At 37.9% G+C, this 25,245-nt stretch overlaps 1 protein-coding gene across 6 annotated transcripts in view; it reads right to left on the bottom strand.

The window, feature by feature from the left end:
• The window catches only part of BICD1 (BICD cargo adaptor 1), a 1,749,421-nt gene extending 1,742,221 nt beyond the window's left edge, over positions 1-7,200 (bottom strand). For 5 of the 6 annotated variants that reach the window (XM_044088107.1, XM_044088108.1, XM_044088109.1 and 2 more), the window contains exon 1: positions 6,400-7,199. In XM_044088107.1, the coding sequence (XP_043944042.1) occupies positions 6,400-6,612 (213 nt within the window). In that variant the 5' untranslated portion in view covers positions 6,613-7,199. Of the gene's footprint in view, positions 1-6,399 lie in introns of all 6 variants that reach the window. The other variant, XM_044088105.1, reaches the window with a different exon arrangement.
• Positions 7,201-25,245: the final 18,045 nt, after the last annotated feature.

Genomic DNA, 25,245 nt, shown 5'->3' with positions numbered 1-25,245 from the left:
AATTATTAAAGCAATTAAAATGATCATGTTATACCAAAGATCTACAAAGCAAACTTATTTTTAATGTGCTGACAAGTGCTGAAGAGATAATACATTTCAAGTACAGAGCTTCCTAATGGTCCAGGCATTTTCTGGGACTGCAAGAACTTGGAGATATGGTATTGTTTGTTGCCTCGGATTACAGACACTGGATGTCAATGCATAGTTTTACATTTCGTAGAATTTCCAGTAAAAATAGCAATGGTAATCAATGTACCATGTGATGAACCTGAAAGATCTTATTTACTCCCCAAGTTATGTTTCTAGTATCACATCTCTGGTTGTTCAAATGGAGGAGTCTTAAAGGGTGAACAGGTACAGGATACCATCTGTAAACATTAGGAGATCACTTCTGCCTTCTAAGTGATTCGTGTAGATGATATCAGAAAGATAAATAGCCATAAAAACCCTCTGATAAGACCGCTACCCCTTGTACATGATATCAGAAAAATAAATAGCCATAAAAGCCCTCTGAGAAGACGGCTACCCCTTGTCCCACTGTTTTCTGTTAGTGTATGAGAAATGCTGTACTGAAAAGGAGGGGTGTCTCTGACAGAACAGCTACATCAGAAGTTGCCACCCACTTAAAGGTGCAGTGTCAAGGTCTAACAATCTGTAAAAATCAAATAGTCCTTGTGATGCACATGTACAGCTTAGAAGAAAAGAACTATAGGAAAAGGCACACTACAGCTAATAATTTTCATTCTGATGAGCCCATTTCACTTAATTAGTTGTTCACTGCTTTATGTGTACATACATTTTCTTTCAGCAGAATATACTCAATCATTAAACATTAGCTGATACTAGAGAGTACATATATCATTATCTCTAAACTGAGGTAAAAATCGACAAAAGTTTAGACCATAAACTAAACAACTGGCTAAGGACACAAGCAATAAAATACCTACTTATCACCATTAACAGTGAGGGCAAACAAATCAAACAGTGAAAATTTTACAGACTAACAGATATGCATAAGCAACACTAATAAGAACTCTGAAATATAGATCACAAATATAAACTAAAAAGAAGAAATTACAAAATTAACAGTAAAAGCAATACAGGCTACATGCTAGCAAAAGAATCACCAGCAGTATAGAAATGGAACACGCACGTGCGCGCGCACACACACACACACACACACACACACACACACCTCCCAGTGTACACAGTGCACATGACTGAGAAAGTAGGCCTATCTTGAACACTAAAAGCAAAACATTTATTAGAAAAATTACAGAGGTATAACCTATATGAACAACAAAAGTTTAGCAGTTACCCAACAGACATGCTCAGGCTCATTAATTCCTACACTAAGTGTACACAATCAGTATTCAAGAACATCCCTACCACATTTTTTGCGCTTTCTACTCACTCAGAAAAACTGCACTATGTGTATATGTACTCTACACTTTCTGGTAACCTTCATGAATCCCCCTTGATATTTAAGGCTACAATATGTATGTATGTGTACACATATATGTGCGCGCACGTGTGCACACACACAAACACACACACACACACACACACACACACACACACACACACACACACGCGCGTATATCATCATCATCCCCCTTTTTCCCATTTTTTCTACATGGAGTCGAGTATCGTGTTAACTGTCATCAGCTCTCTCGATTCAGTGCTACACTCCTGCCTTCTTCAACACTCATGCCTGACTGTCGCAACACTGTCTTATACACCTTACTTTTTAGCTTCTTTGGAATTCTTTTGTCATAGACTACACCTGATACTCTAGGCCAGTTAGCTGCAGCTCCTCTGATTCTAGCTTTGACCTCTTCATTCAGACTTCCCTTCTCCTCACCACCCCTCCCACATACTTGTAGCTGCTTACTTGTTCCACTATCTTCCCTTCTATCTCTATTCTCAGTTTCTTCTGACTTCCTCAGTTTGCTGACATTACCACCGTCTTATCTGTGCTTAGTTTCATCCCATGTGCCTTCAGTTTTGCATTCCATTCCCCTATCCTTTGCTGAAGTTCTAACTCAGAGTCTGCCTGTAATGCCACATCGTCTGCATGCAGCAACATTGTTGATCTGTCCCCTCTGGCCTGTTTGCTAATATAGTCCATCACCAGTATGAACAGCAGTGGGGCAGAGCTGAACCCTGGTGTACACCCACTCCCACTGGGAACCCCTTTGTGAAGCCGAACACTGTTTGTACTCGAGTCACTGGTTCCTTGTACATAGTCTGCATTAATTCTACCAATGTTTCTGGGACTTGAAATCACTGCAGTACTGCCCAGATCAGCTTTCTTGGGACCTTGTCATATGCTTTCTCCAAGTCTAGGAATGCCCAATTGAACTCTCTCCTCATCTCTAGCTTCTTCTCAAGTATCTGTTTCACTGCCAACATTGGGTCAAATGTGCTGCATCCTGATCTGAATCTGAACTGCTCATTTCCCATATTATATTATACTACTCTGCGTATCTGCACATGTATGTATGTATGTATGTATGTATATGTATATATATATATATATATGGTTCCCATTCAGAAGCCTGAAACATCATAAGCCTGAAAATCAAAATCCTGAAACCAAAAGCCTGAAAATTCAGAATCCTGAAAACTCAAAATCCTGAAAGCCCAAAATCCTGAAAGACCAAAATCCTGAAACTCAAAATCCTGAAAACACAAATAATGCTAATATGTCACTATAAAGACACTAATATCTACCAACTGACCCTGACCCTAACCCTAAGGTCCGTCACTATCGCACACTCACCTGACCCGCTCCCTAAACCTAACTCACTTAAACCACCCCTAACCCCAATATTTGTCACTATTGCATACATGCCTAACCTGCGCCCTAACCCTAACTCACTTAAACCGCCCCTAACCCTAAAATAAAACCAACAGCACACTTACCTGACCCCAACGCATGACCTAACACCACAGGGCTAACAATAGCAAAGCCACAATGACATCAGTATGTCTATTTTGTGTTTTCAGGATTTTGAGTTTCAGGATTTTGGTCTTTCAGGATTTTGGGCTTTCAGGATTTTGAGTTTTCAGGATTCTGAATTTTCAGGCTTTTGGTTTCAGGATTTTGATTTTCAGGCTTATGATGTTTCAGGCTTCTGAATGGGAACCATATATATATATATATATATATATATATATATATATATATATACACACACACACACACACACAGAAAGAGATAAATATAGCTATATATAGATCATATATATATATATATATATATATATATATATATATATATACAGAATGCAACATGTGTTTTGTCAACACACTTCAGTAGATAAGAAGATGGATGACAACTGTGTGAATCTGCTACATTTCCAGGGTTGGGAAATATTCTCTTTACCCAGGTATTGTATGATGTCTGAGTGAGAATATATTGCACACTCCAAGTTTATGTCTCCAAGTATGCAAGATAATGTGTTAATGTTGTTTTTTTTTTTTTTTTTTTTTTTTTAAGTATTTTTTGTGCCAGTGTTAGTGACTTTGAAGTTTGGGTGTTTAGATCAACACCCAATATCTATCTATATCTATATATATATATATATATATATATATATATATATATATATCTATATCATATATCAATTCCCATTTCCAATTTTGGGCATGAGATCAGGGTGTCACATCAACAGTGTACATACATACACACACAGACACACACACATACACGTATACAAGTACATGTAGACACACACACACACACACACACACACACACACACACACATACACACACACTAGGTACTTCAGTAATTGTTTCTCATAAAAGAATGATATGCTATGGGATTGTTTTTTATACCAATATATTACATAAGACTTTTGATAGACATACATGATAGTGTCCAAAATAATGTTTAAAGAAAGAAAACATAAACAGTCAATCACAGCAGAAGGAAAGAGGATTAAAAAATAAAATCTACAAACATTAGATAGCTCTCACACAATATAATACTACAGCAAAAAAATACAAACAAATATAACAATAACTCCAAATATTCAGGCAGCACTGAGATGCAGTAGTTAGGGTTATTCTCCACAGTGCTCGGTTTTCCATTTTGTTGTTTTGCTGGGATGCCTTCTCTGTAGTGTCTGCATGTCCTCCCTATGTCTGTAGGCTCTCCCCAAGTGCTGTTGTTTAGCCCACTAACCAAAGATGTGCCATAGGTGAAACAGTGATTCTACAAATTGCCTGCAGGTATGCATGTGAATGTGTTTGTCTTCTGATGAGTTGGCACACTGCTCAGGATAAGGCTGTAGGCATTGGGTCCACTGAATGCTTGGACAGGCTCTGGCTCCCCAAAGTCCTCCGATGGAGTAGAGGTTAATCAGAGAACAAATATCAAGTATACAAAACCATGTTTCAGAAAAACAGTACCATATGCAGCAAAACTGAAGCAGAATGAATGCAAAACTATGCATCAATATTGAAGAAGACTCAAAGCAAAGTGTGTCCCAAGGTAACCTGATATCACTGCACCACGTAGAAAGCCAAAGAAAACTACAATGGTACACCTACTAATAAATTTAACTATGAAAACAAAAGACTGGATAAATGGAATATATGATATCTAGTTAGTAATAACTGAAATAACTGGTACCGAGTGGACTCGTTCCTAACTTATGGAAGCAAAGTTCCAACACTCCACAAGATATGTCATTTATTGTACCTCAGATATCCTTATATTCCATATACACAAATAATGGTTTTAGATACAGATATACAGATACTGTATTTACTCTTGCCCCTGCATGGAATATTGACAATAAAGGTTTATGGAACAGCACATTTACTTAGTTAAAAAATGATAAATAAATAAAATTATTAGTAAACCATAGTGTCAGTATTATATTAACAAGAAAAACTGATTTCAAAACACTTTTGCAGACTGAATTGAATTTTACTGAGGTATACTGAATGTCCATATAAGCCGATGTAAGGCTTAAGTGAGATTCAGATAACATCATTTGGAATATTGTGTTATCTCATCTGTTGGGTTGTAGTTGGGTATTGTGGTTGTGTAATGTGGTTTGGTTGTACTCCTGACCAGTTTATTGCTTATTTATTTATTTAAACTGTGTGTAACTGTACCTAGGTAAAAACTTATATGTCAATGATCCTTGAGTATGCCCACCTTGTCTGTTAGTAAATAAATAAAATAAATTTCAATGTAACAATGACCAAAACAGGGCTGATATTTATTCTACATTTGCAAAAGTGCTACATTATTTAAAAATTAAATATATAAAAGGTTTTAGTGCTGCATTACTTAAAAAGTAAACATATAAAGGTTTTGCTAAAGACTGCTGCTCAGGACTAATGAAACTAGGCAACAATATTTATGAAAGCCTTGCCTTGTCATAACTGAAGGATAATTGTGAAGTAGGCATTGCCTGCACTCTAGCTCATACACTCTGGTCCACATAGCTGAAGTTGTAAACATCTTTCTGTTTGCTTCAGTGCTGTGTGGATTTATTTAATGATGGAACTTTAGTACCACAAGCGTGGGGTGACGCTGTTCACATGCTACTACAATGTACAGCCATCAGTCATTCTTTCAGGAAACCACCTTATCAATCAATTGCAGAATGGCAACAATAATGAATGTGTCACATATGCCTACAAATAAATGAGTTTAAGCCTTAGTATAAAGAATATGTAAACAATGTAATTGCGATGCTTTATATGCATGATGGAAATGGTACGTCTGCTCACGTCAGGCTTTCTTCTGCCAAAAATAAAGACAAATTCTGAGGAACTGGAAGTCATTTGAAGTTTGGATTCCTGCTTTTGTTACAATTACAACATTAAGAACTGCGGTCTCATGGGGTTCGGACGGCTTCAGACACTCTGTCCCATCTGCATGCTACTATTTTCAATTTTCTTGTCTCTCACCGAAGTGTGTTCCGGACAGCTCTTTTTACCTATCAGTCAAGACATGCTACAAATCAAAACAATCAAGTGCAGACTTCAGTGGGACTCCCACAACACACATTCAGCAACACTTGAGGGCATCATTGCGGCCCTGCTTCTACTGGGGTTTACTACTACACCTTCAGAAGTGAAAATAACTCCAGCTAAGCAACCGCTAGTGATCTGTTTGGTGACAGTGTGAGTGTGTGTGTGTAGGTCTCTTCAAGTATGCTCCAGTCTCCCTGGAAACCCCCCCATCCACTGACCTCAGACACAGGATGAGGATGCAGTACAGCAATCCTAAAGCAATGCCCTACAGATCCAAGAAGCATCGCTCTAGTGGCACATAACCAACTGCCGAATTTGGAAGCTGGGTATACCATTACTGGACGGGATGCATGCTACATCTTTCTTCATCATCCCATGTAACCTACAACGTACCTCTTTTAGCTGTTCCAGCTCCTGCTTGAGGCTCTCGAATTCTGTTTCCAACTCATCGTACTGCTGCTTAAGCGTCTGCTTTTCCTCCAGCACCACCAGCCCATATTCGGCCGCCTGGATCTTCTCAACGCTGGCTTCTGCGAGCTCTTTGGTCAGTCGCTCAATCTCCTCTTTGTAATGGTCCGCAGGATCCTGCACTCCTTCGGCGGCCATCGCTTCGATGGGTGGATGGAGCAATGGAAGGATGGAGAGATGGATGGAGGGCAGGGTGTTGGATGGCACCTGCCCGGCAACTACTCGGACCGCAATGGTAATATTTACAAAAAGACCCACAGATAATAGAAATGCAGATCAAGGTTATTGCTTGCTGTATCTTGCGTTTTCATCGGATGGTCATCGCATACAGAATCATCTTTTTTCAGGGTGTGTTGAATTTTCCTTTTTGCTTAATCAGAGGAATCGGTCCGCCATCTCTCCCGGCTAGTAAGCAGGGAACAGCACAGGCGCTCCAGACCCTGCCTCGCGCCGGTGACGTCACTGCCCCCTCCCTGCTCATCGCTGCCTGCTGTTTCAGGCTATTGTTGCTGTTTTCTGTCCTTGGAGCGGCGCGAGGAGACTTGAGTCGGAGGAAGGAGGGTGTGACTTATGGACAAGAATCATGTTCACTAATAATGGGTGTTTTGGGGAAGGGGACGGTGCAGCAGTAGCGGAGTACAGCAGGTGTGCCAGTTAAGAACCACCCCGCAAGGCTCCACCAGCATATCATACATTTTCATTTCTGTTACTACTATCACCACTCTATGTTTCAGCATCTTTATATTACTTAAGAGTGCGTTCTGCTGTGACAGATCATATTGTAAATTCGTTATCAAGATTTCTGGTTATATCAAGTAAAATAGATCAGTGTGCTAATATAACTTTATGGAATCTGACGATGAGTGAATTTAAAATACATAAAGCTTATCTAAATCTAAACAAAACTATAATATATGCAATGCGTATCAAATATATTAGATAAAATATGATAATTTTATATTGTCAGACTTTCTGTGATGTAGCACAAATTATTTTAAAGAAAAAAAAACTTATCACAGAATACTATCACTGGTACTAGGTCATTTGTGACGGTTGGTAACAGAAGGATAGTATCAAGAGAGTGCTACTAATTTATGTGAACCACCCATATCTCTCAACTATCCAGATTTTCGCAGAATGGCCAGATTTTTTTCCTCATATTTTTGGTCTGTTCCTCGTAAAATGTGTGGTTTTCTGGCAAATCACTATGATGATCTGAGGACTGAAGTCACCAAATAATGGCATACATTTCAGTTTCAGACTTTAAATCCTTCAGAAAATGTATGTTAACACAAACCCTGTTACTTTAGCCACTTTCTGAGTTTATAAGAGCAATATTTAAAATCTGTCCCTATTTTTGGGCCTTTGTGCCCCCATTTTGTCAGGATTCGTCCAGATTTCTTGCTCTAAGAGTTTGAGAGGTATGGAACCACCTAAAAGAAAAGTCTCTTTTCACTGTGCCCTGGTCACAAAGTTCATTTTTTTAAATTAAGTCTTCATTGAACAGTACTAGTATCACAGTACTTCATATTTAGTAATGCAGTGACAAACTTATGAATTGGTATGTGACAAAGTCGTGTGTTATAACCGTGATATAATTAACGATTTATATCAGATATCTAATTTAGAATATTTCAGAACAACCGTTGTAAATGCTTATGCATTCAGGTAACCTACACTTTACAGCATACAATTAAGCATCACCTTAAGTGTATTCATTTTATTCTGCACTTAGTCTGTGATTCATTTTCTTTACTTTGGATAGCTAAAGTATTATTTCCATAAAGTTAATTTTATGAGGCAAGCAACTAATCCAAAATTAGGGTTTATGTTTGTTTATGTTATAACATTATCACTCTCCTTCTGTTTGTCTTGCCCTTCACATTACTTAGGCATTGGACTGATTATCAGACAATAATATAACTGTTTATTTAACATTACTCCTACGAGAACTCATTAAATCTAATGTTCATATGTAAATACTAGGCTAGCTGCCCTTCTAGGCCATTTTAAGCCTAGCTAGTTTCTCTTTTTATGATCAAAATAACCTATCCAATTTGGTTTATAGACTAAACTTACCTTTTCCACGGTTGATAATAATATATTACCCCAATAAGAATAATTGGGATCACACCATAGATAATCTGAGGGAACCCATGCATGGGATACAGCATTTAGAAGCTGCCTTTAGTAATACAGGCAGCAGTCCCAGAGTAAATTTTCTGTTTCCAATCCATAGATCTAATTTGCACTTGAAAAACGGACTGAACTTTGTTTTATGTGAATGGAAAGTCTGTTCCATAGCAGCTGTATCCTCTAAGAAATACACCTGTCCTTCCAAATCATTCTGATGATGTTGCAAAAGAGGTTTAGATCCCTCCATCGAGTATTTCTGGTGCCATCTGACTTACTGATGTGCAATAAATTTATCAGGAATGGGATGGAAGATGCCTTGCATGTCAGACACAGGTCACCTCTTAGTAGTCTGTAGGATACCAAGTATAGTGACAGGGTTTTGAGTTGGTCCATGTAGAGCATGTTGTTTAGGCCTTGTATCCTTTTAGTAAGGTATCTCTGTGGATGTTTCTGTTGTTGCATTTGTGATTTCCCTGCTCTGGGCCAATAATCAAGAAGCCTCAAACCTCACCACTGACACTGGTGAGGGATGTTCATTTGGAACAAAAATGGATATACACAGTGTTTCCAGATGCAGCTGTCTGCACCAAGCACAATTTTCCTTAAGATCACACAAAGAACACACTCAGTCCTGGGGTTGGGTTCCCCTCTGTCTCTCCAGCCCCCAAATAAGGCTCCCCACTGACACAGCTGTAGAGTTGAGTCCTCAGCCAAGTGTTCCAAGCCAAGTCCTCCACCACCTTCTCTGTGAAACCAGTGATCTGTGTCCCTGCTCCAAGTAGCTGACAGACACACTCTTTGAGATTTGATTTCCACGCAGACACACACACACACACACACACACACACACACACACACACATACCTGGCACCAGCTATGCCCCTTCTGCCCAGACTATAAGGTAGATACTCCCAGTAGAACACTCTAAAGCCTGCTGTTCTAAGGCTCTTACAAGGGTTCCCAATTATACTGAGTAAAATGAATACTAATACAAATGGTAGTATTTGACCAATCCAGCAAGGATTTCAGGAATGGCCACAGTGTCACCAAATAAATATAAGTACTTTCAAAGGTTAAAATACTCTCTAAAAGACCAGCCACAATTTAAAGTTTAAATATATTTAATAATAAATAATAAAATAACATGAACATACTAAATATCTATTTACAATAAACACCAGAATTTCAATCACAGGAAATATTAAAAGTAACACAGATGGCTAGATTCACACTGATACAGAAAAACAATACTTAACTAATCTCACTATATTTTCCTGATTGATCTAAGGAATTACTGTTCCCTGGTTACTTACTAAAGCAAGGCAATGTGACATGGGTGAGTGGCCCTTCTTTGTCAGGTTTCACAAACAGACTGCTCTGAGACTTCTGTCTCATCTAGTATTAAAACATAATTTCAGTGTTGGATTACAGAATGCCATCACATACATCTGGTCAGCTGACTTCTGGTTTCCACACTACCCCCTTTACCAGATACTGAACCAGAATCTAGCATGTATGTGTCACAATACACATAAATAGAGCTTTGCTAAGATGTGTTACAGCATCTGGAAGCTATAAAACCATTTCAAAAACTTCCACCCTTCCAGGGCAGCAATTAGTTCACCCCTAAGGATGGTACAGAAGGATTCCTAGTCCTGATTTTCACAGACATTTTGTCTCTGGCTATAATCAGAACTGTAAGATACAATCTTTATGGCCTAAACTAGGTAATTTAATTTCAGTTTATTTTTGAAAGTTAGCTGGACTGAGATTAACGTCTTATCTTCCAGTACCCTCTGTTACAGTATATTCATTTTAGCAGTTACAATATAGTCTGAAATACAAGTGTATTTCTTTTCTGTCCAGCAGGAGCCACTGTTGGTACATTTTTAACAGTAGCAGCTTTATAAATACATTTTCAACACAGAAACACAACTAAGACACTTCTGACAAAGTCTTTCTGATGAAAGTGAAGATTAAAAATTTTTTATGCTAAAGCATGGTTTGTTTATTGGTCCTGAGTCACTAGCCTTGGTGGTTTTGTTTATTCAGACATTTTCAACACAAGCACCTGTACAAATCAGTTTTATATAGACATGACATATGATTCTTTACAAAACTGCAGCTAGTTATGCTGCCATATGTTACACATCCACTGCCTTACTTCTCCTGGCACAGCTGGCACTACCACACATCATGACATAATGGTAAAGAGGATATTATACTCAATGACTGGCCTAATGAGGGCTGAGTAAAGGGGGGCAATGACATCCCTAAATCAGGACACAAATCCATCTGTTATAAGCTGTGCAGTATGGAAGGACTTCCTTATAATAGACACATGTTTGTCAAAAGTTAGGTCACTGTCCAAATAAGTTCCCAAATCCCAAACTACTGGGTCAGCTCTAAGGGGAATACTGTCAATGTGATAGTTTCCTGGAATAGATAACTTCTCAAAGAATACAGTAATGCATTTTTGGCATTTAATTTCAGTCCATGATTTTGGCACCAGTTTTTATTTGGGACAAACCTTCCTGCAGGATGGCCAAGTAATTTGGGGATTCAATATCTTCTCCTAGCTTGAAGTCATCTGCAAACTTAGCCAGAGTCCTTTGACATTTTCTTTTACTTTAGAAAAGTAGGTGCTAAACAGGAGATGTCTCAACACAGAATCCTTGGGGGCTCCACTGCTGACTGGTCTCTTTGTAGAGGTAACTTCCCCTAGTTTGATTATCTGCATCCTATATGTGAGTCAGTTGGCAATCCAGCAGGTGACATGGGGGTTATTCCCAGTTTATCTAGCTTCTCTACTATACCTTAGTGGGGAATTGTGTCAAAAGCTTTGGCCGCATCAAAGTATGCAGTGTGTACCATTTTGCCTTCATCCATTGCTTTAGTGACCTTTTCTAAAAAATCCATCAGGTTGAGTAAACATGACCTGCCCTTCTTGAATTCACACTGAGATGAGTCTAGTGTTTAAAGGTTCCCTATGTCTTGACTGATTAATTCCATGATAAGTCTTTCCATGGTTTTGCATATGAGGCTGGTCAGACTTATTGGTCTTTAACTGCCTGAGCCTGTGGAAGGTCTTCCCTTATGCAGGGGAGTGACTGTAGCTGTTCTCCATTCATTTGGTATAAAATTGCCCCACAGTTAATTGGGAATCATATATGACACCAAAGGTGCAGGCACAGAGATTTCTGGATTTTGTTAATAGAAACTCCCTGAACCAGGTTGTCAGTATGCTGACCAGAGACCCAAACAGACTGGATCTGTTCCTCACTAATATGGGAGAGTACTGCACAACTCCTAATGCAATGTTCTCTCTCTGATAATATCAGAACACAAAATGGTCTCCTTTGAAGTAAAAATAAAACCCAGAACACCAGCTAACTCTGGAATGTTCAGAAACTACTCTAAGGATAACTACCTAGTATTAAGTGATAAACTGGACAGCCACAAGGCTTTCTTTAACTATGTTTGCAGCCTCAATGGCAATACATGATTGTTTGCATATCTCATTGTTAATGAAGCCATCTATACTGAGCCAGAAGATATAGCAAACTTACTGGCAGACAAATACAGCTATAACTTCACCCCTCTCTCCCCCTCAGCTTCCTTTCAGGAAACATCATCAAATATATCTCTCCCTATTATCACTAGGAAACAGGTCCTCAGTGCTGCCTCTAAGGCCAAGGGCACTGCATTAATAGGCCAAGACAATATACCAGGCTACCTTCTAAATAGCATGAAAGTGACTTATCAGGCCATCTGGAATCACTATTTAAACATAGTCTCCAAGCAAGTTTCATGCCTCGTGAATGGACAGCAGCCTCCATCATCCCTCTGCACAAAGGTATGCCATCTACCAACCCTGGAAACACCAGAATGATAAGTCTCATATGCAAAGCCATGAAAAGAATTATCATAAAAGTGATCAATAATGACATAGGAAACCTCCAGACATGGGAACCAGCCCAGTTTGGTTTTGATAGGGGCTAGTCATGCCTACTCAACATGGTGGACTTTTTTAAGAAAGTCACAAAAGCAATAGACGAGGGCAAAATGGTTCACACTGCCTACCTTGACCTTGCCATGGCATTTAACACAATACCCCACTTGGGCATTGTTAACAAGCTCAAGAGGTTTGGTATAAGCACTTATGTCACCTGGGGGATTGCCAGCTGGCATAGAGACAGTACCCAGGAAGTTAGAATTGGGGAGCCCACCCCTAAAAAGAGGCCAGTCACCAATGCAATCCCTCAGGGATCAGTCCTGGGACTGCTCCTTTTTGGTATCTATTTCTCTTAAGTCAATGCCAATACTGATGGCCTCTGGCTGACCAAATTTGCAGATGATTGCAAATTACAATTATTTATTTATTTTATTTATTTATTTACATTTGTTAACCAGGTTAGTCCAACTGGGCTTTTGGTCCATTTTCAGTGGAGACCCAAGGAGAAAAGCTCCAGGAAATACAGTAACAAAACAAATTCAGCTATTGTGTTATACATTATTGATAAAAAAAAAGTAATGAAACATTCAAGACATTGAGTTATACAGACAGTATAATAGTCAACACATACATTGTAGCACACAATTGTCTTATTTGATGGGGCTTAAGATACAGGGGAGGAGAATAAAAATTAACAAGATAGAGTTATTTGCATATTTACAGATAGTAAGGTTTGAGCCATTTTAAGGTACCTAAAGTATAGAGCGGTATTAGCAGTAGAGGAATTTCTGATGTTCTGACATATATATATATATATATATATATATATATATATATATATATATATATATATATGTGTGTGTGTGTGTGTGTGTGAATAGGGAAAAGAAGGAAGATACACCATAAGGTGCACTTAGATGTAATAGAGGGGCAGTTAACACTACGTATAGTAGAGATGTAATAAGCAATAATGATATGAGGTTCAAGGTAACTGAGGTGGGAGAGCTAAGATAAGAGAGGGAGGGGTTAAGTTGGGGTTGTACAAGAACACATTTTGGAGCTAAGTAGATGGAGTTTGAGTTTGAGTCTAAGCAAGTACTACAATTAGCCATAGAATCCCCCATTGACACTAATGTTCTCCAAGAAGGGCTGACACAGGCAAATAATTTGTGTCAGAGCCATGGACTAAAACTAAATGCCAATAAATGCATAATAGTATCCTTTGAGAAGTCATCTACCTCTGGTAACTATCATATTGATAACACACCCCTAAGAGTCCACCCAGTAGTCAGGGACTTGGGGATACATGTAGACAGCAATCTAGCTTTTGACCATCATATATCTACAGTAGTGAGTTTTATCTAGGTCCAAGAGGTCATTGCTCCACTGTATTCATCTTTCATCAGACCTATCATTGAGTCCAGTGCTCCGTTTGATATGTACCTACATCCTCACTAAAAGAATACAGGGAGTAAGTAACATGTCCTATGCATTCCACCTCAAAGCCCTATATGTGTATTTTGTCTACTACAAGCTATAGAAGGGAGATCTATGGCTGGCATACAAGGCATCGTTGAACCCCACTCTCATGGACCTCCTGCTTATCCATAAAACAAGTAGCACCTGAATTACCTGTTCTAAAGACTTAAACCTTGCCTGTGATGCAAATACGGCCTGCTGGAGAAAGAGGTATGTATCCCAGAGACTGTACTACTCTGGAACAGGCTCCCCATCCATGTAAAGCAGTTCCTCCTTAACCTAATTCAAGTGTAACTTGGACAATTGGATGGGGAATAGGAAATTCATCCCTGGTTTGGCACCAATGTCTCTAATAGACAAAAGCAACCTGTAAATGGTTCATCCTTCAGGACCCTGCTTGTAAATGTTTAATCTCCCAAGCCACTGCATACACCTATCAAGGGTAACAGAACTTGTCAGAGATTTGGGATATATGGCCATATTTAAAAAGTCTCTTGTGGTCATTAGTCTAGTAAACACCTGTGACTTTATGATGAAAACACTGAAGCAGGTACTGGGAGAAGGAATGGCTATACTGAGTACTAAAGCCAATGTAAGAAGCTACATGTTCAAATTAGGGTAAATGGGGTTTGTCATATAAGGTGAGATTAGGCAGAGCAACTTGGCAGGGATGCCTATTGCCCTCAGGAACCTATGTCTTGGTCATGGAAAACTGGTACAGAGAATAAACAGACTGATAGAAAGTTAAGGATCAAGAGACAAGGAGAGTAGCTTAAACTTGTTCACTGACAATTGTACCTTATTATTTTCGGCATAGAAATAACACTTCCATAGCTACCAAAGATTTTTGAGATATTTGGAAAAGAATCTGGCTTGGCACTTCATCCTACACAACAATTATTAATATGGATAGGAGGGTGCAATACCTGGTAAGGTTGCTATGGTCAAAGATGCACTTAGAAATGAAAGTATATCTGACAATAAGAGAGTTCAGGAAGAAAAAGCTCAGAGACATCAAGGGAAACAATAAAAGGAATTCTGGACAAATGAGCCAACGGGATGATCATACAGAGTGGCAGAACAGAAACTGTAAGAATGAGGGGTGCTACCACTGTAATTTACATTTTGAGGCATGTGCATATTAAACCAATGGGTATATGGCTAAGGGAATACAGGAGTGAGATGATAGAGGAAGGGGAAGTAAGATAGGTAAGAAAGAGTGAGGACCCAAAATACAGTAGGAGGGTAGGGTATGCTGTGGTAGAGAATACAGCACAAAGACTGAGTGGTATAGAGTATGGAAAGGTTAGATGGAATGCCTGTGGGATATTGATAGGAGGGGGAAGAAATATTTTTAGGGAGACAAAGAAGTCAATGGAGATGAGAATAAGGAAATTTATGAAATGTAGGTGAGACTAAGTGGGCCAAAAGAGATTGGAATTAGGGACACAGTGAGTGAGTGTCAGCAGTTAGTATTTAGAAGTTTATCAAGAGAATGAGGTGAAAATATTAAGAAACATAGAATACATTTTATCTATGTATGTATTTGTTTATTTATTTATTTATTAAATTTTGTTAGCCAGAGCAGACTACTGATAGTACTGGACCATTTTAAAGCTCAGCCAGAGACAGAAGAAACATCAGCCTGATGAAAGAGCAGGGGGGAAATGGGAAATGGGTCTATATTATGAGAACGAAATACAAAAACAGCGAATGCATGATCAGCGACACCAAATGAGCGAAAACCGGAAATATCGAATCCGGAAAAAAACAAAACTACAAAACCAAATGTCTAACTAACTGTTTTATCCAGGGGGGCAAGCCCCCCTGCACCCCCATGTGGGGGGCTGTGCCCACCACACCCCCTACTTAAATATTCCAACTCAGAGATCGCACTACATTGAAGTGAAGTGAAGAATTTCCCTACAGCGTTGTCCGTTTAAGCACGTGACATTTTCCGTTTTCGACCATTTGGTGTCGCCCAAATGGTGTTTGCAGTTTTCATGTTTTGATCGGATAATATAGACCCTGGGAAACATATATCCTTCAGGCAGATGAAGAGGACTTCCGAGCTGAGAGAATGAGACTGGATAGTGTACAGGGAAGTACTCAGGAGAGTAGATGTGGAAAGAGAGGGAAGAATGACAATAATAATGAGGAAAGTGTCAAAGGAAAAGGGAGTGACCAGGGGTTATAGAGAAAGGAAGGCTGGGCAGTTATATCACACTTAAGAGGGAGGATCAGAAGGAATAGACTTTAATGTGCTCAAGAAGAGAGCTAGATAAAGAAAATGTGGGTACTGGGGTGTGGGAAGAAGTGAGTAGAAGCATGGGAGACAGAGAAGTTTTAAGAGTATCAGGGTGAGAGAGAAATCAGACTAGAAGGCAGTTACATTAGTGGTAATTAATTAATTAATTAATTAATTAATTAGTGGTAAGACCATAATGATATTTGTAGAGGAGGCTCAATGAGAAAGTCCACATTGGACATGTGGGGAAAAAGAAATAAACAACATCCATACATGGTGTAAATGTAAAGTGGTATAGAAAGAATGGCAGGCAGTGAAAAAAATATGAACCAGGATATATAGCATATAATATATAACATATAACACAGAGGTTAAGAAAAGGTAGATGCTATGTCTATTTACAGAAGCTGAATGGCTGAGATATGATGAGAACAGAAAGGTGAAAGACGCTATTACGGCAGTCTGGCTGGAAAGGGAAATTACAAAGGGATGGAAATTGTGGGATCTCAGATATCAGTAGCATTAAGACAGGAAGGACAGGACAATGCATAAGGTGTGTGAAGGTAATAAGAGATGGGTAAAAAGATAAAAGGAACAAAGGGATACAGTCTGGGGATGTAGGCAGAAGAGAATAAGAGGGACAATAATATGAGGGAGGAGAAGGCTTGTAGTAGATCGGGAGAGTGATTACGTATATAAATTTATGTTATATAAGAAATGAACTGATATTAATGGGAAATACACTGTGTCAATAATAATACACAAATATTTGTTTTGCTATTAAGTTATTTTCATGTATACCTCTGAATGGTATAAGATGGACAGGTTAAGTTATGAATTTAGATATAATTAGCACAATCTCAATAAAAATAATTTAGAGAAAGAACACTACCCAACATAAGGAAGTAAGAGACAGATTTATAGCATTAAATGTCAAGTTTATATGTAATTCAGTGGAAAAGTATTATGGCAAGTCCATATGTGATTCAGTGGGTAAGACACTGATTAAGCAACAGTTTACAACTCAGTGTGAGGGTTGACTATCTTTCCCCTTGGTAAGTACTCATGGTGTCCCACAGGGCTGTCTATTAGGGCATCTTTATGAACTTTTCTTCTGAGATATTAAAGTAGGACATGGACTCTAGATAATCAAAAATGTTGCTTCCTGCAAAATGGAGAACAGTATTCAATGAAAGATGCTTACGTTCACAGTAGTGGTCTAAAAACATTATCGTCATTAGCCTTTGCAAAAAAAATTGTGAACTATGATTAAAAGTAAATGGTCATATCATATCAAATATATCCTTGTTAAATAGCCAGAGCAATGGTAGATGGCAGTTTCAACTGTGTGCATGTTTCCTTTGCTCATCTAATTTTAAAGGGAATGTGTAGCCTCTTGAATGAAATGATTGTACCCCTTTATAGCACACTAATCTGACATATTACTCAGTATAAAAGTGCATTTTTAGTCTTTGAATTCATCAATCCATATCCCCTTTTTCCCATTTTGCACATGGGGTCAGGGTATCATTTTCAACAGTGACAATCATGTCGAGCCAAGGTTTATACCACCAGGTGGCTAACTCTGCTACAGTAGTTCATCTGTACCACACACACACACACACACACACACACACACACACACACACACACACACACACACACACACACATGCACCTAAGGCCAGTTTAGAGGGCCCAATCCACCTACTGCATGACTTTGGAATGTGGGTGTAAACTGGGGCATCCAGAGGAAACCCACGCAACTGCAGGGAGGATATGCAGACTCTGCATGAAGGCGCCCCAGCCGATAATTGAACTGGAGAACCTCTTGTTGTGAGGTGACAACACAAACTGTTGCACCACTGCTAAGCCACCTAAAACCATTTGAAAAATTACAGGAATTCCTTTGAGAAAACTCACAGGGTTAGAAAAGTTGAACTATAGATTTCATTCCTTATAGAATAATTAAAGGTAATCCCCTCCTGCTCTATAAGGCAATGACTGATCTGGTTATATCTAAAAATATATGTCTGGTACGCACTGCTGGGAGAGGTAACACTAGAAAAGGAGCGGAATGAAATATAATAATAATAATAATAATAATAATAATAATAATGACACTGTCAAAGATTAGGTCAGTCAGTGACTTCCTTCAAAATAAGACACAGTAAATAGGTATATTTGTACTAACATTTCTCTATGTCCTAAGTCACGGAAACAGTCTCTAGAAACAAGCTTGCAGTCTGAGTTTAAGCTTTATTTCAGAGAATAAATAAAAAACATGGCTTTCTTGTCAAAATGGGATATGAGAAAAAAAAAAAACAGGCCAGATTCATGAAAACCTACACTATGTGTACAGGATCTGTATTCAAGAACTTCCCCATGGTATTTTTGTGCTATTCACTCAGAAAGATTACACAAAGTATAGAAGTAGTCTATAAATTGTGGTAAGCTTAATGAATCCCCCTCAGTATATTAAGGCTGCAAGAAAATCAGTGAGAAAATTAAAATTAGGAGGAAAATTGTGGGAGTTATACTTGTGTTTTCTATTCACTCAGAACAGTGTACATGTAGTGCAGGCATTAATGAATTCAGCCCAACAACTACAGTCACAAAAACTGTTTTAGCAAACGCTCATGTAAAATGCAAATCCACTTACTCAATAAAACAGGGTCAGTATTTCTGATGTAAGGCTTCCCCGAAGTCTCATTAACAAAAGTGTCAGTACAGACAACGGGCACCACTTTTTTCTTTTTCTTCAGACAAGGTAACTGTTGCTATATCCTTAACTTCAAACAGTTTGTATTCTCTTCAGGTCTTAGGGGCTTTGTCCAAAGTTCAAATTTCAAGGATAGCCTTCAGACTTAACTTTTAACTCCCATGAGACTCTTCTACATAATCTTCTTTAACCCCAGGGGTCAGGAGTTTACTTTCCTAAGGCAATTGGCTCTGATATGCTGCTTCAGACTGCTGGCCTGCTTCCAACTTGGTCTGGCACACCTTCTACTACATCCCTGACTCAGCAGTCACTACAGTAGTCACTACAGCAGTCACTATGCCACAATATGTGTATTTATCTATCAGTCTGTCTGTTAGGCTATCATTTTATCTCTGCATTAACGCGACCCCTAACCGGGAAAAGCCGAAAGACACAAGCAAGCAAACAAGCATTAACATGGGGTTACAATAATCAAGCTTCAGGAAGTTTGAATGTTGAACCTACGAATAAACAGTTACTCCTTCATATAAACATATACTAGACAAGAAGGGTGAAAATTAATATTGGTACAACCTGTCACCTAAACTAAAGTCACAGTTTGCTGTTTGCAAAATGTGCAAAACTACATTCAACCTTCTCAGTTTTTTAACAGAATTGGGTTTACATGAACAAATTTAACATTTCAATACAAATTACATATTTGTTAATATGCAAAACTGTTCACAGTTTACTAAACAAAGATGAGGATCTATTTCAAAGAGTAACATTCTAAAGGCATTTACTGCTTCCTGTATCAAATGTTTCCATATTTTAAGCAAATATTATCTAGAACAAACTAAACTCCAAATTCTATATCATTGCCCGATTTATCAAGTGACATCATTTCATTTCATTTATGGTTTCTTCATACTAGTTCAAAACACTTTCTCTCCTTTGTGATTCCCCACAGAGATATGGAATGGTACCTTTTGGAGGTTTTTAGGCACATATTCCTACGTATGCTAGAATAACACAGCATTTTGTTGTTCATTAAAATGTAGTAAAGAATGATAAGAAACAAGTCATTCAAAAAGAATTCTATTCTCTGAAACAGCTAGCGAAAACAATTGTGGATTTTCTGAAAATCAAATCCAAATGCAGCAGCAGCTCTCAAAGTTGACGGACTATGTCAGGAAAACTATGTCTCCCTTACAATAGACTTCCTCCTATATTTCAGAATACTTGGAATGTCAAAGAGGACAGATGAAATAAGAAAAAAGATTATTTATATGAAGTGCCAGATGAGATGTGAATAGCCACTGTATTAGTTGAAACCACATGGAATCCACCATAACAATCATTGTAAAAATGTAGTTAGCTCTCTGCAGCATGCAACAAAACAAGTAATAAGAAAGGGCAAAGTTCAGAGATCAGCAAATATTATCAAGAAATATATGTTGAGCTGATCCTTAACCTTCCTGTTGAGCCAGCTCATCAATGCTGTTTTCACTTCTGTACTTGATATCTAGAAATGGGTAAACTCCACAGCACTGGGTCATCAACATGAGCTACGTCTGATAAAACTGCCACTGTGAATGGCAGCTAGTGACTCCTAACATAGTCATTTGCATACAAAACAAAGCAGATAATAGAACTGAAAATCAGTGTCAACACTTTAGTTCTATTTACCAGAAACAGCAATAAAGAAACAAAGTGTCATAAATGGAGACAAGTTTTAAAAAATGCTGCTCTTATAAAAATGTACATGGGCCAAGGAGCACATTACTGTCAGAACAAATGAGAACATGAACTGGCACTCAGTTAAAATAGAAATACCATGTAAATAAATGCGGCATAGTGGTGCAGCAGTTGTGTTGTCACCTCACAGGAAGAGGTTCTCCAGTTCGATTCTCGGCTGGGATTCCTTTTGTGCGGAGTCTGCATTTCTTACCTGCGTCCTTGTGGGTTTCCTCCAGGTGCTCCAGTTTCCTCCCACATTACAAAGACATGCATCTGGAACATTTCTCCCCAGGCCTCTGCTGAAAATTGGCTTTGTTCCAAGCTGGACTTTCCTGGTAAACAAATGTTAAATAAATAAAAAATAAATAAGAAGCTAGTAGTGCTTGAAATATGATGGCTCATGACAAAACTATGAAGTGATCCATGATGCCACATCTCCACTGCAGTGTTACATTAATGTACAGGTCAACAGTTTTCTTAATTTTTATTTTTATTCTTTTCTGCAGAAGACAGAGATAGTCTGGCCATATTTTTCCTCTTTGTCTAGGGTTTCCCATCTCATCCTATACAACATACACAAAAAATCAAAAAAAGTTCTATTTCCTTGATAATTTAGTTTTATTTTGCCTTTGCTTCCTGGGAAATCCCAAATCTGTAAAAATCCCCTTTTCAGTGTAAGCCTGGAGGGTGAAAGCTCTATACAATAAAAACTGTATGCATATCGAAATTTGTTCCACACATAAGGAAAATTGGTACATCCCAAAAATAAGTCGCTAGGTATAGCAATAACTTGGTATAGAAATTGCAGTTATACAAAATGATGGTTAAAACATAGACAGTTTACTAAAGAAACAGTTAATAGTTTAAAAGATTAATCAGAGGCCTAAGAATATTTTCATTTTATATACATAAGGTTTGCCAGGTTTATAAAATAATGACTAAATCATTCAAAGCAGCAACCAGAAACTTAAATGAAAATTCAGCTTCTGACATAAGGTAGAGGTGAGATGTGTGGAATCTAATAAAGCATAAAATATGAAAATATGATTAATGAAATTATTTTATGCTAGCTTGTTTATGAAGAAAACAGTAAGGAAGGAAACAAAGAATAAGAAGAAGAGAACAAGGAAAAAGACGAGGGAGAAGGTAATATAAAAAGGAAGAAGATAAGGGCTAGTACAGAAAGAGATGAGTTACACAGAAAGGAGGGAGAGAAACTGGCAGCATTGATATGTCATTGTGAGAAATTGTTCCAGATGTGGGTAAGCTTGGGTGGGTGATTTGTAGACGAGTGAAATCTATAGATGTGTACAAGTAACATGATGTTTAGCACAAACATAACCAGAAAGCATTCTGGTATTGTATGAGTCTCTGACACATTTTGGTTTAATTATTTGTTTTAGGAGTATTGGAATCTCATTCTAGAGTTCAGTAACTTAGCTGGAGTACACTGAGTCTCCTGCACTATTGATAGATTTGCCACTGGTCAGTATATGTATATTATTAGAATGTAGGTCTCTGGTTGGAGTGTAGTACAGCAGAGTAGGACCACAATGAAGGAAAGTTATGGAATACAGTTTCCCATTCCTTTGTTACAGCAGACCATATAGACTGCACAGCCCCCAAACATGTATGTTATATCTATAGTTTCCTTCCCACAGCACCAGCTTGCTATATTACTGTTTCTGCACTGCTTATGTATCCATACTGAGGTGAGATATCATCAGTGTGTAATTCTTTTCAGTTGGTTACATCTTTCCAAAACTTCCTGTCATTCAAATGATGTGTACTTGAAGAACTAGGTCTGTTCTGATTTTATACTCTGCCTATGGATTATACAGATGTTTTGTTCAGTGGTGTTTATCAGGCAGTATTTACCCCTTTAGTACTAAGCATTTCCAGAAGGAGTATCCAAAACTATTTTTTGCTTTTTACCTATTATTAATCGTTGTATGCAAGTGACTACACTTTCAAAAGGTTTCAATTGTCGTGCAATTTTCCAGACAGGTTACTGAAAGTAAGCATCTGTGAAACAACCACAGAGTGTGCTCCCAGCCTCAAAGGCAGCACATCCTCTGTATCTTACATTTCAGTGAAAACGATTCATTTTAATTTCATTTTCTATATAACATATAAACCCCTGCTATCACTTTTAATAAAAACATATATTCTTTTTTAGCTTAAAGACACCAAAATGCTCCATAGTTGTTTTAGACAGTTACAATACTAATCTGAAGAAAACTAATAGCAAGATTTCAATTTCTGATGTTCATTTGAACCTGAATTTGACTATACCTATGAATGCCAATATGATGGAATTTCTTTAATATATTATAAAACATTCCAGACAGGTGGGTATTCAACTTAATATAATGCACTGTATAAGTGAACAGTATCTCAGATGTGAGGATGTCAGAGTGTGTTAAAATATTTTCTTCTGCTCATTTAGAATGACAGATATATCTATTTTTATAGAGATATTTGTACTTATGTTTTTGTAAGAACACACATGTAATCTGAGTTTATCAGCTTGAAAAGTGACACATTTATGTTTTTTTGTGAACCAAATACCAACAAACAGGCTATCTAAAACATCATATAAGGATACTGTTGCTTAGGACTATAAAAACATTTGTTTGAAATGATTTGACCTTTTCAGGTAAACTTTACAGAAAAGTATGTCATGCAATTTACTATCATTATGCACATAGTTGGTGATTTCAAATATAAACACACATACACAACTTTAAATTCGTATAGGCTTTGTACGAGTCTAAATCTGGGAGGGGTGGGGGTCAAGCATAATCCACCAACCAAAACATCTTTTCCCTGAAAAATGCATATAAATATACATATGAGTTTAATTTCTGATCAGATTAGTTTGACTGTTATATTGCTGACAGTGGTTTCGCTTACAACACAACAAGTCATATAATTCACCATTAGAAAGCAGATATAATGCAGAACTTCACATTGTGACAATATAACTATGATTTTATGTTATATACCTTTGCATATGAAAGAGAAAAGAAAATATGCACATTTGATGTAAAATTATCCTAAATCCATTTGTAGTAAGGATGTTGTTAAATTCGATAATAAAGTAAGATTCCTAAAGTAATAACACAGCTTGTATCTTCACTATCCATATAAACATCACAGATACATTTCAGCCCTTTGGACCCTCAGTCTGCCACAGTCAAATATGCCCATTCTGATAAGCTAATCTACTTTTACTCTGAAGAGATGACATAAAGCACTCACAAACAAAAACTGTTTGTTTGTTTGTGTCTTTTGGTTTTTCCCGGTTAGGGGTCACCACAGCGGAACTCCGGTCCGCTAATGATTGGTAGTTGATTTTTACGTGCTGAGTTACCAGCTCTGACGCACAACCTTCAATGAAGGTACGCCCATTCACGCATGTCTCCACGCAGAAGAAGCTCTAGCTGAGAATCGAACCGGACAGCGTCTTACTGTGAGTCGACAACGCTACCACAGCACCACCGCCGTGACAAAAACTGTGATGATAGCTAATTTGTACACATTCAACTCCCTTGCATGCCCACACACACAAACACACAATGACCCTGCTTGTGTAAAACAACAACAGGGAAGCAGGCACTGTCATCCACAACTGCATCTGTCCCCACACAAACATATGCAAGCTCATTGCTACAGTTAATAACATACTATCTTACTGAATATTATAGTCACTTTATTGACCATGCACACCTCAGAAGTCTGATTGTGATGAAATAAAATTGCCTCAACAATGTATTTTAACTTGTTTCACTCAAACATATGTATGCTCCATGCCACAGCTAATTACACAGTAAGTTAACAAATACATTCATTTAAGGAGCTGCAATATCACTCATGGCTTACTAAATGTATCACAGCACTGCTTTTGCACCCACTCAGCAACAGCCAATCATGCCCCCTACAGCTTGTGCCGAAGGCAGCCGTCCCCTTCTCCCCACCCTAGTTACAGTTTTATTTGCTTCTCTAAGATGAAATAATACTAAAATATTAACATAAAGCTATTGCCATAAATACCCCATTAGCAGATGTAGAAGGCAAGACTGATTACACACTCTCAACTACAAGCAGGAAAACAAAGCATTTTGAACTATAACTTAAGCAAAATCTACTTATGATTTAACTAAACTATTAAAAAAGTATCAATAAAGCTCCTGTTGCCAATTCTTTTCTATAAAGGAGAGTCCATAATTATTGCTATGTGCTCTTTCTGTCTGGTGCCAGTAAGCTGTACTTGTCATGTGTTAGCTGTTTATTCTTCTTCTTGTTTCATGCTTCTGTTACCAGACAGAATTAATATCAGAGCATCTTGTACTCAACGTGCATCTTTTTTTAGATTTTGAGATGCATTCTTTAACAGTCCTTGGTGTCTAAGATGACAATGTTTTTGTACAATACATTTAGTTATATATTGAAATGTGCCTAGTATTATAGGGTCATTGGTTCATAGATTCATAGGTGTTTACTAGGCTAA

This window comes from Protopterus annectens, chromosome 11.part0 (assembly GCF_019279795.1).
Source record: "Protopterus annectens isolate FY-2018-M chromosome 11.part0, PAN1.0, whole genome shotgun sequence".
NCBI lineage: Eukaryota > Metazoa > Chordata > Ceratodontiformes > Protopteridae > Protopterus > Protopterus annectens.
The sequence above is the reverse complement of the archived record's forward strand: the minus strand, read 5'-3'. Positions and strand labels throughout refer to the sequence as shown.